The sequence below is a fragment of the Barbus barbus genome, assembly GCF_936440315.1.
Source record: "Barbus barbus genome assembly, chromosome: 19".
Classification (NCBI taxonomy): Eukaryota; Metazoa; Chordata; class Actinopteri; order Cypriniformes; family Cyprinidae; genus Barbus; species Barbus barbus.
This window is the reverse complement of record NC_136747.1, coordinates 15,779,266-15,792,626: the sequence shown is the minus strand read 5'-3', so window position 1 is coordinate 15,792,626 and position 13,361 is coordinate 15,779,266. Positions and strand designations below refer to the sequence as shown.

The 13,361-nt window shown below is 35.0% G+C and overlaps 2 protein-coding genes across 2 annotated transcripts in view; both read left to right on the top strand.

Annotated features, from left to right (window-relative positions):
- Positions 1–537: 537 nt before the first annotated feature.
- Positions 538–2,502, top strand: tfpi2 (tissue factor pathway inhibitor 2). Its single transcript, XM_079441979.1, has 5 exons — positions 538–717; positions 883–1,053; positions 1,235–1,414; positions 1,909–2,085; positions 2,233–2,502. The coding sequence occupies exons 1-5, from the start codon at positions 642–644 to the stop codon at positions 2,331–2,333; spliced, it is 705 nt and encodes a 234-aa protein (XP_079298105.1). The 5' UTR covers positions 538–641; the 3' UTR covers positions 2,334–2,502.
- An 8,876-nt stretch (positions 2,503–11,378) lies between these two features.
- Positions 11,379–13,361, top strand: part of calcr (calcitonin receptor) — a 47,091-nt gene continuing 45,108 nt past the window's right edge. Inside the window, exon 1 of the mRNA XM_079441962.1 lies at positions 11,379–11,738. The gene's annotated coding sequence lies outside the window, so the exon portion shown is untranslated. The remainder of the gene's footprint in view (positions 11,739–13,361) is intronic.

The following is a 13,361-nucleotide window of genomic DNA, read 5'->3' as shown; positions in this document are numbered from 1 at the left end:
CCGTTATATCAACTATTCTATAATTATCTTAATAATAAAATAATACATTGTTATGTACATGTAATGTATATGCTATATATATATATATATATATATATGCGATACTAAAAATACATTTCTAAGCAATTGTCACTTAGAAATGTCTAGTAATTTTTAAAAACAATTATAAAGAAAGGCAAGAAACACATTAAACTAACGTAAAATTTGGACGGAGTATTTATAGTAATATTTTATATCGTATAGTGTCGTATAGTGGCTGGTCGTAGTATTATAAAACGTCTAGGCTACTCCAACCTTCTTTGATAAATATTTTTACAGTGCATAAATATTTTTACAGTGCATTGTTATCAGTAGTAATAGTTAGCCTATATATAATATTATATAATAAGTTTAGCTGTGATATAATTCAAAGCTCATGAAATGTGAAGTCATTATGTATTTCCTACTTTGGAAATAGACGCAATTTTCTGTATTGCGCGTATAGCCCGCCCTTCCAATTCCACTGTTTCCACCCCTGCCAGATTCTCCATTTATACGGCAACGATTGTGAGAAGTCAAGTTAGTAAGTTATCAGGCGAGTAACTTAACAGTTTGTACCATATCAGACTACTACGCGACCTCAGAAACCAAACTCTATCACAATGGCGTGTGATTTGCGTGGAGGTCTTTTGCTTATTGTTGCTGTCCTGCAAAGCGCCGTCGGACTACAACCCAAAGGTAAAGAAAACATTTTGCTCTTTTAATGGTTTCTTCAAAAGTTGTAGTAAAATGGGCGAAACAGATGCGTTGTTTTAATGAAACCTTACACTGAACCCGGACAGTTGCACTTGAATTTGAGGTTGAGGTTTATCATGCTTTAATGCGTGATTTATTCCCCCACAGAAGTTTGCCTGTTGCAAGTTGAAGAAGGAACGTGCAATGACGACATCCAGCGTTATTACTACAATACAATCACCCAAAAGTGTGAAGAATTCAGTTATAGTGGTTGTGAAGGAAACGCAAACAACTTCAAGTCCTTTTTGGAATGTGAGAAAACATGCTTCAGGATTCCAAGTACGTTTATGAATACACTCACATGCTATGTAATACACATAGCATCTTAAATTGACTTTATAAGAGTTCTGAGGGCAGTTATGGTTAAAAAAAACATTATGTTCACACATGAACGGGTATAGTAATTTGTGCAAATGATGTGAAATGCTCACTTTAACTTGTTTTCTTCTGCACACTACAGAAATTCCCCAGATCTGTCGTTTTCAAAAGAAAGAGGGCCCCTGCCGTGGCCTCTTCGAGCGTTATTTCTTCAATATGACCTCCATGCAGTGTGAACCCTTCACTTATGGTGGTTGCCAAGGGAATGAAAACAATTTTCAAAACCTTCAGGATTGTATTGAATATTGCAGACCTCCTAAAAGCAAGTACCTATTGAGACACACTAGCATTTCTAACAAATCTTACATTTAGGCTTTTGCATTCTAGGCCTTAAATCAAATATTTAAAATGCAAATAAAAATACATACATGTATTTAAAGACAAGATGGTTGGAAAATGTGTTTGCCATCTTCAGAAAAATAGCAGGAATTAAGTTTTAAATCTTCATAATCATTTGGTGAGGAAATGTCAACAGCATTAATAAAATGGATGAGCGGAACATAGACGAGAACATTAAGGGACCTGTGTACTTGTTGCAACCCTAATTGTCTTCATTGGAACACATTAAGATATTTTTATTCTCATCTTTTCAAATTATCAGCATAACAGGCTTGTTTAATGGCCATCTTGTCTAAATGGTTTCCAGTCTCTTGCCTTGCTTAGTTAATCGACCCTGGCTTCACCTAGAACATGTTTGTGGTCCCGATAAAATGCAAAGATCAGAAGTTAAACGTTTTGTGGTTTTTATTTTTTCAGCAATCCCTGTGATTTGCAAAGATATTTTGGACAAAGGAAAGTGCTTCGCTTCCATCCCAAGGTATTACTACAACTCTGCTACAAAGACATGTGAGGAGTTCATATACACGGGATGCGGAGGAAGCAACAATAACTTCATCTCTAAACAAAGCTGTATGGATGTTTGTAGTAAAAATGGTATGTTTGATCACCTTGGGTTTGTCTGTTATTAATATGAGACTTCATCAAGTCGTTATAAAGACAATAGAACAGCTTTATTTTGAATCTTATTATTATTATTTAGATTTATTTTCAATGTCTAACAGTGTGTTTTGTTGTTCTCAGGAAGCAAACATTGGAACTCTACTAAAAAGTCTGTAAGAGTTTCCAAAGAATACCTAAGACGAGTAAAGTCCCAGCCACCAAAGGAGAAGTCGGCCAAATAATGGTTTATGAAGTCGTTGGTACTGCGTTACTGACAAAGACGATTGCACTGATTTTACACTAATGGAATTGAAGGCAGCAGTTCATACACATCTCACTCTGTATGTATATGATATTGATTGTTTTTTTTTTTTTTTAAGATTTGTTTAATAAAAGTTTGTTTAATATGTTAATGTATTTTTATTAGGGCCGGGACTCGATTAAAAAAATTAATCTAATTAATTAGAGGCTTTGTAATTAATTAATCGAAATTAATCGCATTTTAATCGCATATAAATATTTGACCTGAGAACAGTGAGAAGCAAGTTTTTTTATATGGATTTTTAAATTTCCCATCCACAGGGCCAACCAAAGCGGTCTCATCAGCTTCTTTGTCCATGTTCACTGTGGTTTGTTTTTGGCTGTTTCTCAATATGCGTTCTTCAGCGATCTTGCGTACTTGTGTTCTCGTTCTACGTCATCATTAACCGTCGAAGTTCAGTTCCAATTCTCAAGAATGCAAGTATAGAGGATGCATGAAAGTGCCCGGATATGTTCTTGAAACTGAGGATGCATCGAGTGCAGACTTGAGAGAATCGAGCCGTTAGAAATCCCAGAAAACGCTGTGGGTGGCCGGTGTACGGAAGCCTGTAAGATTTAAAGTCGCTCTCACAAATACTTAACGGCTCTTCAAGTTGAAATTTGATATGCATGTTAAGAAGCTATGTAGAACAATCAAAACAAATCTGAATTGTTTTTACATGATTAGACCATATATATCCTTGAAAGCAGCCAAGTTATACATGCATGCAATGATTTTATCACATTTATCTTACTGTGTGACTGTCTGGAGTCAGGTTTCTCAACTGACTATTAAACCTGTCAGATCCCTATATAAACAAACACTAAAAGTTTTGGATAAGAAACCAACCAGATGGTATCACTGTAGCATTTTACAAAAATATAGTTTGCTTAGTTTTAAAAATTTTATAAATTCATCTTTTATTAAAATGTTTTTTAAATGTTTAAATAATCTTGCGCCAAAAGTTAAATGCAAATTAATATCAAAACAGAGTAGTAAGGGGATCGCTACAAGAGGTGCAACTACACAGAACTGTATAATACCACAGAGAAAAACTAAATTTGCACAATCTACATTTTCAGTTCAACGTTGTTATGGAACAGCCTGTCAGCTGAATTGAAAATGCAAACACAGTTGAATATTTTTCAAACAAAACTGAAAAAGTGGTTCAAACAAAAGCAGATATGTGAACATTGATAGTGGTACATAGTTTTAGTTGTTTATTTTATTTTATTTAATTTGTGTTTTTTTTAGCCCAACCAGGGACTGGGGCTGCAAATTAGCCTCCGGCTAGAAGCCTATATGTAGAGCATCGGCTGCATGAAATTGTAGCAATGTTATACTGCATTGTCCCTGTTAAAAAAAAAAAAAAAAGTAAACATTTATCGTTTTGTTTTGGTTAATTTTAATAAAGTTATAAGACCCGGAGAAAGTCTGCATTTTTATTGGCATATTAAAATTCATCTTAACAGTAAAACATATAACGCTGTAAAATAAAACACAATACAATTATATGAAAGTAATATCTATAATAGTATGAAATGTTTTAATAAGTTATGACATTTGGTAATATTGATTGTTCATTGGCCGTTTCTTATGCTGAGACTATGCGGCCAGTTAAGCAGGAACGCAGTAAGTTACATCTCAGTTCTCATAAGTGTGCGTTCTGTGTTCTCGTGTCCTTCCGAGTTCGTTCTTCCAAGGAAGCTCTCTCTCGCGCACTCTCCCCGTGTTCGCTTGACTTTTGTCAAGCCCGGCGCCTCATAGGCAAGACCGGTCTCCACGAGAACGCAAGTCCGTTCTTTGCGTCTTTCGTCTGAACGCCAGTAGGTGCTCCAGTATAATCGGTCCGCCGAAACTCATCCAGTGAGAAACGTTCCGCGGTGCAAAAATAAGTGCGATTAAAATGCGTTAAAAAAATTTAACGCGTTATTTTTGTGTAATTAATTAATCTAAATTAACGCGTTAAAGTCCCGGCCCTAATTTTTATGCATTTGTAAAATGTTTACTACTTTTAATTATTTGTATTATTAAATACAGTATTTTGTAAAGTCTTACACTGTTTAAGTGATAAAGCAATAACATTTAATTGACAGTATTTAACAACAGTATTTAATATCATTATGTTTTATACCAAATATATTTAATTGTTACAATCTTAAGTCTAGCATATGACAGCGATTTCAAAAAGCTAGTGACACTTAAGATGAGAAAGACAAGAATGAAAAATGAAAATGGTCATTATCTGAAGGGTAAAAAAAAACAAAACAGGTTACAACATTATTAACTATTAAAGTGAGAAATGACATATAGTCAACCTTTTTATTTTGAATGTTTCATTTTTATTTCAATTTATATACGGTATATAAATCAAACTGTCTCATGCCTTTAATGGCACTTGATATCAAAGCCAGAATAAAATAAATAAACCTTGAATACAAGCATTATGAGTCTTTCATCTGTATCACCATTTCTCTAATCAGCTTATTTCATGTTGTATTTTGATCTGTCACATGAAAAATATTACCATAAGTAACATCAAACACATAATTTCCAAAATGCAGTACCATAACATGATTTTGTTTTTACATGTTATTGTTCTGAACGTATATCATCTGTGAAATAAGCAAAACAATATATTGTTCTATATAATTTGTTGTTAATCATCACACTATGTGAAGATTTATTTGGAAGTCTATATATAGCGCCCCCTAGTGCATTCAAGTAAATAACTTGTTTGGCCAGATAAATATACTGTAGAAAGTCTAGACATAAAATGGCTTGAGGCATCTGTCACAGACAAAAAATTACATTTCATGTCAAGATCAATAAAGCAAAGCTGAAATTTCCATTACCAACTTGGCATCTTAATATTCCACAAACGAGTGTCAGTCCCATGCTGTAATGCAGTCAGTGCCTTCAGATTAAGGTTGTCTAAAACAACCGCAGGGTGGAGTTCTGTAATCATGCAGTATAATGCTCTGTTACCGGAGCTCACCAAGAAATTCCTTTGTTGTGGCACTTTATACAATACCATTAATGCTATTTTTTTGTAAAGAAACAGATTATTTTTTCAAAACGCATTTCTGCAGCTCAGTATTTTTAGTTGGCATGGTGTGTCAAATTTTTTTTGAGATTGCATTTTTGAATGTCGTTTTGCCCACTTTTGAAAAATCATCTAAATATCTAACTTATGGAGTGAAGACTCAATGTGCAACATCCTCCCTTGAGGTTAAAAATCTTATGCTTAAGGAGAAACTTCCTGTTCTAACTGGACTATGATATGTTTTGGAATACATTCTGATAAGCTGCAGCATTTCCTCCAATAACAATTTTCAGAAATACATACCCTCTTTTAGGCTCGCTCTGAATTCATGTCAGTTATGTAAGTTAGATTGCAATCATACGTCTTTCGCAGAGTCTGCATGTCCTGTGCTGAAGCAAAGGTTAATGGTTTTAGACTAAAAAGAGATTTGTTGGCTCTCAGCAGGTTTAGCAGGTTGCACAGCAGCACAACTGAATTTGCAGCTTAATAAAGTCTTATTTTATGTACTGCTAAGAAGCAGCAGGATACTCCCGTGAGATAAATAATCAGTCAATCAGCAGAGGTGTACTTTATGTAAATCACAAGTCTGGAACTTTCGTTTCTCTGCAATGACACATTTAAATTGAAAGTGACAGTTTTTCGCAGAGACGGCAAAACCAAATGAGACGTGTAATAATGCAGAACACCCCATAAGTTACTGGTTTGTTGAAATTTTGATTTCTCTTTAGATGAGGCCCAAAAATATGTTTTGTTGAGAAACCATGTCATTTTTAGTTTTTGTCCAAGTACACTATATATATAGAAATATGAAGTCAGGACTAGTCTGTATGGGCCGGTATGGGCTGAATAAAGCAAACCAGTATCTTACCAGTGAAGTTTTGATGGATGACGATTGTAATGGAGGTAAAGACGATTACAGTCAGTGACATAGGCCTACATGAATCGTAACGCAGGATGACGCGCGCGTGTCTGTTATTAGGCCTATTAGTGTGCAAATAAACAAACCGTGTATGTGCGCTCTCTGATAGCTTTATGAACACATTTCAGTATGACCGCATGTCTGGCAAGTGTTTTATAATGGACACTCGCTGAAGAAGCGTTTTTATAGAAGTTTGCTATAAAATGTACAGTGAGGTATTATCAACATTCACTCTGACACAGGAACTGTTCACTGGTCAGTCATGTTGAGCTGCCTTCAGATCACCACACTCAACAAATTCATCGATTTTTTTATTTGTTTTTTGCTCTGTTTAATAATTCTGAATACAGATCCGTGTGTATTTATATAACTTTAAGGCAACTTGGGATAGTGGTCTGTTGGATTCTTCGTGTGGTCCTGCTTGGTACTGCAGCTTGACTTTTAGTTAATTACTGTATATACAGTATGTATAGAAAATGGTCTAAACAATTATGTAACATTTATTTATTTTTCTTACAGATTTTTCTGTTGCACTGTATACATCAATTTAGAATTTTTATTAAAATTAAAAACAAAATGTTTTCATTTTTCTTGAAAAAAGCTTGCAGAAAATATAGTTTTGTGAGAATCATCCTCAATCTTTAATTTGGTAAAACAATTTTCTTTATTTAAAATGTTTCATGTCTTTTTGTTATACTGGGATAAATCATATCGGGATGTATGGTAAAATTTTTGGATGTGGTGCCCCACCTAGAAAATTTGCCACCAGCCGCCACTGTGTATATATTCAATATTTTGATGCAAGAATCTTAAGAAGTTTTGTCATTTTAAAAAATATATATTATTATTATTTATTATTTTAACATTTAAATATATATATACATATATATATATATATGTATATATATTTAAATGTGAAAATAAAAAAATGACATATATATATATATATATATATATATATATATACAGACACACACACACACACACACACATATATATATATATATATATATATATATATATATACAGTATATATATATTCCCAGGTTGTTAATGCACAGAAGAGGAATTGAAATATGACATCACCTTTACTTGACACCGCTGGTAATAACATAAAAAACAATGACTTTCTCTTTAATTTCCCATACATGAGGAGCAGTTATTGGATTGAAAAGAAATAGCTGTGGGGTTGTTAGGGTTCTTCTAACACAACATGGCCTGTATCTCATTTGCTCAGTGCCTCGGGGAGTGAAGGTGGCATTGTGATAAATTGCAACGTTCATGCCAAGTTTGCCTGATCATGCATTAGACTGATGACGAGCACTCGGCCTAATGGTCACAAATGGTTTGTTATGGAGACTACACTCCAATTTCTCATTTTTAGGGTTTCACAAAGGAATGATATCATGGGTGGAGTGTGTGACAACAGATCCAAATGGATTAGAATCAGATGAAATAATGGACATCACCAATTGCCACATTATATGTCTCTAAGAGGTCCATAACCCAGTGATTTGAAATAACCTCAGTCATATGTCTCTTCGGGTCACTGCGAGTTTGTTCTGCAGAGAGACACTCAACCCTAATGGAATTATTATTGTTCAGAGGAGACTGTAGTTGCTTATGAAAATGGTATGATGTGACCTCATGACGCTTGCCAGTTTTTGTCCTCCTGTGAGAGGCATGTATGGCCCTCACAGCTTTTTCTTTCAGGCATGAGCAGGCTGGTGTTCTGCTCTGATAGCCGCTGTGAGGGAAAATAAGGCCACCTTGTCTTTGTGTTTCCTGCTGAGTTTAACCTTTAACTGAGGTCAGCATCTCTTCTGATGGTGAATGAATAAAGGGGATAACAATGTATAACGAGGGAAATTATTGTTATGATTTAAAAAACAACAAACTGGGCATTAGATTGCTTGAAATAAACAAAACATATTACATTTGCTTGGAGAGGAATATTCAAAGTAAAAGGTAAAAGCCATTTTGTGTTGAAAGAAGAAATGGAGATAATTCCAAACGTGTGGATTTTTACACCTCTCTCAGACACGAGACCATTTAATCTCATGCTTCTGAACAGGGCACGTTCAATCCTTCTGAGCCATAGAGATATCGTCCTTTGGAAGTCTTAATGTGTCATAAATATGCTGCTTCATGCTTATCAAATCTTTTCCTGTCTGCGTGAGAATTTATGCACAGAAGCACAGATGTGTGAGGAGGTGGATCAGAAGGACAGAGAGTGTTTGGTTCATGTAGGAGTCATGGTGTTGCATTGTTTTAGCAATATGAATTACAGCCGTGCTTTGAAGACCGCCCAGCACAAGACAAATGAACAGTGTTTATATCAAACCACAGCATGCAGTTCAACTAATTCTGAGTAAACACTAATATTTGTAAAAACATATTCATTTATGAATTCATAAAAACATTTTTTTTGTGACTGTATCACTAAATATTAATGCAGTGTTAATAGTGGGTTAAAGGGATGTCAGTCGACTTTGATTATAGCGTTGTGGACATCACAGCAGGACTGACATTTTTCCTCAGATTTGCTGCTTATTCTTTCCTTTATCATCATTTTGAATCTCGCTGCACATACAAAGTTTGACACCAATTTTCCAGTTCCTTGAACTACAGCCGAACCTTTAAACTTTCTCAGTTCACTCACTATGAGAGATGGTATCAGACCTCATGAGCAACATGCTGGTGAGAAATAGATGGCAGTCACCCTGAAGAAATAGATGGCAGGCACCCCCCCCACCCCCGCAAATTCAGACTTTTGTAGCATGTAGCTAGCATCCAAAAGAAACGATGAAAACAATCATGAAACTGAGAACTGATGATGGCTATTGTATTATGATCATGTTTTTAAATAAGCCGCATATTTATGAAAGATATAAAAGATGCTTACATCCACCTCTAAGGATATTGTCTTTTTTTATTCACCGTCCCAAGGTTTTTTTTTTTAAATACAATTTTTTGAATATTGACATGGCAATACAATGTGCGAGGGAAAAACAATAAGTTAGTTTTGGTAAAAAAAAATTGTAATTAAAATGTGAAAAGGTCCTCGTAGAGTGACGGTAGATAGTGGAAAGAGTGGCATGGCTAAATATGTCACCATGTGCAAATATTTTTACAATATATTTTCGTAAGAAAAATTAACTAAATACTTAATCAAAATAATTATATGTATTATTTCAAAAACATTTAGCATTTCTTAATATCAAGTACTATAGGCCTACTTCTTTTATCATTCTGTTTTTGTAATTGTATCTGGAAGCATACTTCACATAAGAATCTCCATTGTAATTGGAGCAGTCAATATGGGACTACTTTCTCTGTAACAAATCCATTCTCCTCACTTAAGGAAAACAATTAATTGCAGTACTGATATTCTGCATTTTCTTGCTCTGCAAGCTCAGGGGTTTGGGTGGCCTTTATGATCCTTTTCAAGGAGAGTATTTAGCTCCAGCAACAATCATTGTGCTTATTGGAAAATTACTGCAAAACTATTCATTTAATCACCTAAAACAAAAACCTGCATAAACAAAACCATAAAATGCCTTTTGTCTCAAAATACTTATAATTAGAATTTTATACTTATAAAACTTCTCATTTAAATGATCACATTCAAATGTGTTTCAAAATGATTCATATTAGATCAGCTTCCTTGAAATGAACCTTTTGTTATTGCTCATAATGAGCTCAAAGATCAGGAAATCACAGCTGGACAGTTCAAGAAAATGCTGTGCTGGTGTTTTTGTTACAGCATTGTGGGAGAAAGTACAAACCAAAAGTGCCTTTTACCCCTGGGGACCTTTAGCCTAAAATCTGCTGTTTTTGTCATGTTTATTTATGTATTTTAAACTTTTAGATGCATTATTTATGTTTTTTAGGAGTTCCAGAGTTTCTAAGATGATTGAATGTTTGCTTACTCTTGTAACTCTGTGAACACGGCAATACACAGCAAGTAGTATATGCAAATATTTTGCAGTTCATATAGTCATTAAATTAACTCCCTACACGTACTGCAATCAGGGTGCAAATTATGGGGGGTTATCTGTGCTAGACGGACAGACTCTCTGCTTTTTCAGCATCTCGCGCCAGAACGCCAAGTTTTTACTTTTAAACTGCGTTTTGAGAACTCTACTGTTCTCTGCAAACGGCCACTTTATTCTAATAATTGAGGCTAAAAACTGCCCTTTTATGTGGACTGTTGTCAGTCGACAGGTTTCAACAAATTGTCAACTAATAAAGAATTTCTTAAGCGAAATTAAGAACTATATCTAACCTGTGTGATATTAATAACTGCAGGTTAAACAATGCAGTGAATGCACCGTATTAAAGTGCCCCTATTATGGATTTTTGAAAATGACCTTTCATGCAGTATGTAACACAGCTCTAAGTGAATGAAAACATCCTGCAAAGTTTTAAATTTGAAAGTGCACGTGTATAAAGTTATTGTCTCTCAAAAGAAAGAGTCGACTCTGAATCATTGAAACGAGTCATTTTTTAAACGAATCCCAAGCCTTAATTTTCATGTTGACGTCGACGTGAAACATTACAGGATATTTCTTTCACGTATAGCCTACAAGCTATATTTGTTTTCCACTAAGTAAATTTCAGAAACCACAAAAATAGTTTAGGATGAACTCTATAGAAACGAAATTGCGTTCTCATTAAGAGTAACCATAGCAACAGTGCTTTCTGTCAGGCTTCGTTTTGAAACTTCCATAAACCAAATAGAACTTCACAAGCCATTATGACGTCAGTGTGTGTGTGTTTGTGTTTAAATCATAAATATAACTAAACTTGAGCGCTTCGTTTAGCTAAGTGTGGGCGCCCAAATGCATGATGGTTTTATAAAGAGGAGCCTCAACAGAAAATCCCCCCCGAATTAGGCTATCTTCACACTGACTATAATATAATGCTATTATATTCTCGAAACAATCTACCTACCTAAACAGCCTATTTTGGGAATGTTTCTACGAGACTCAAAATGCTGTCTATGAAGGCAGCTCACTAGGTTTTGAAACACAGCCTCAATGTGTCTTTGAGCGAGATGGAGCCCGCTGTCAGTGATTCTAGGAGGAGCTCAGCCCACACGCTCCACATGCTCGGAGAGATATGAGCGGCAGTTAGATGCACTTGGATTACCGGCTGCTGAACTGAAACAACGTCTCCGCTCATAAAAATATGTAAAACAGTGACGTTTCTGATTACACCTTTGTTTTAACGAGTGGATATTCTCCTCAGTCGGAGATAAAACACAAGATGCAGCGGAAGCATCACTTATTATAGTCCCAGACGATGGAATTCAGGTTGAAAAGCCCAGTGTGAGAAAGTGAAGTACGCGCAGGATTTACATTCTCATCCATATAACGGTAAAATATGAATTTTCTTCTGATGGAATAAACATCGCTCTATTGCTTTTTTACCTGTATGTTTTGCATATATGTATAGCCTAAATCTCTTAGTTTGTTTTTATGTTGCATGGATTGTCACTTCTGCGTATTGTAGCCCGTGCATTACATTGATGTTTGGTTTCTGTTAGCTTTGTTATTAAATATATCCTAGAATAATTTGATTAATAAAATATGAAGAATAAAAATAACGGTTAAACAAAATAGCTCCTAAATTTGCCCAGTAAATGGTAAGTGTCAATCTGGCAACATGCAAACCTCTGTTTGCCAATATAAATCACTGCAGAAAAAAAATAGATTCATAATTTCCTACTGTCAACACATAAAGGCATGTATTGACTGAACTTTAAGCCAATTGAAAACATGAGTTGAGCTCTTTTATTGGTTTAGCAATTATATAATAAGAGTGCACATGACAGGCAGAATCTGTGATTTATAAATCTATTTCAAATATGAGGCATCCAGTCAGATAGTGACAGATATTACCCTGGATGCCTCATAAACTGACAGCGCTTTGCAGTTCCATGCTGGTCTGGTCTTAACATCCCTGTGATTACGATTATGGTAGCCACACATTTCATAATTTGTGTAGAACATTGCTTCCTGTATAGGGTTTATATATTGAGCCAGTGTTTCTAGGTTTCTATCTCCTTTATGGCAGAAGGATTAAATTGGAGTCGCCATATATTCCATTGAGAGGATTAAGAGATGCATCTGTTAAATCTGAAAAGAGATGAAGCAAACCCATGCAGATGCTGCTTTCACAGTTTGGTTGTAAAGTAACTGGGATTATTTAAAGAAAGTGTTTGTTGTGATGCATATTTTACCGTTTTAGTAACAATGCATGCAAGCTAAATGTCAGAAAGCAACAAAATACTAAAGACACTAAGCAGCGATGTATCTTAAAAATATGTTTTTTTTCTTTGCTGAGATAAGGGTTTGACTTTCCTGTAATCGAACAGTACAAAACGCATTATTTGTGTTGGGCTGAGAGCAGAGATAGAAATAGACAGTGATTTTAGATACCGACTGCTTTTGAAGAATGCTTGTGAGCTTTCACATATGGGTTTGCTTTTTGATCAGCCTGACAAGTTCATCTCGAACAAGAAAAGAAGGAAAGCAAACATGAGAGTGCATCACTATAGAGACTGAAAACAACCATGTTAACGTAGGACTAGTTTCAGTCCATGCATGGGGTCGTGGACATTCACTTGTTGAGCTCTGCTCCCAATTCAGCTAATGGTTCATGCATTATTCATTAGTGTGTTTCAGACTGTCCCAGGTCATGTCTACATGTCTGCAGTGCTGAAAATATTATATGGAGGTAATGTACCAGAAAACTCCTACTTGCCACGGACCTAATGGGCTTTTGTAGAGAAGAGAAGTAATAATCTACTTGACTGTAGCATCCACTGATGTATAATTGGACTCTTTTTTTATGATTAATACTGACCATAAGTAAGCAGATTTTTGAATTCGTAAAGACAGATTATGGATTTTATTGTACCAAACACAAGACAAGTAACTGAATATAATTTACTTCTCTTTGAAAGTGAAGTACCTTTTATAATAACATCAGCTCTT

Excerpts from the sequence above, each read along its gene's own strand:
- tfpi2 (XM_079441979.1), top strand. The coding sequence starts at position 642 with ATGGCGTGTGATTTGCGTGGAGGTCTTTTGCTTATTGTTGCTGTCCTG. Across the intron at positions 718-882 it reads CGTCGGACTACAACCCAAAG|AAGTTTGCCTGTTGCAAGTT; the intron begins GTAAAGAAAACA and ends ATTCCCCCACAG. Across the intron at positions 1,415-1,908 it reads ATATTGCAGACCTCCTAAAA|CAATCCCTGTGATTTGCAAA; the intron begins GCAAGTACCTAT and ends TTATTTTTTCAG.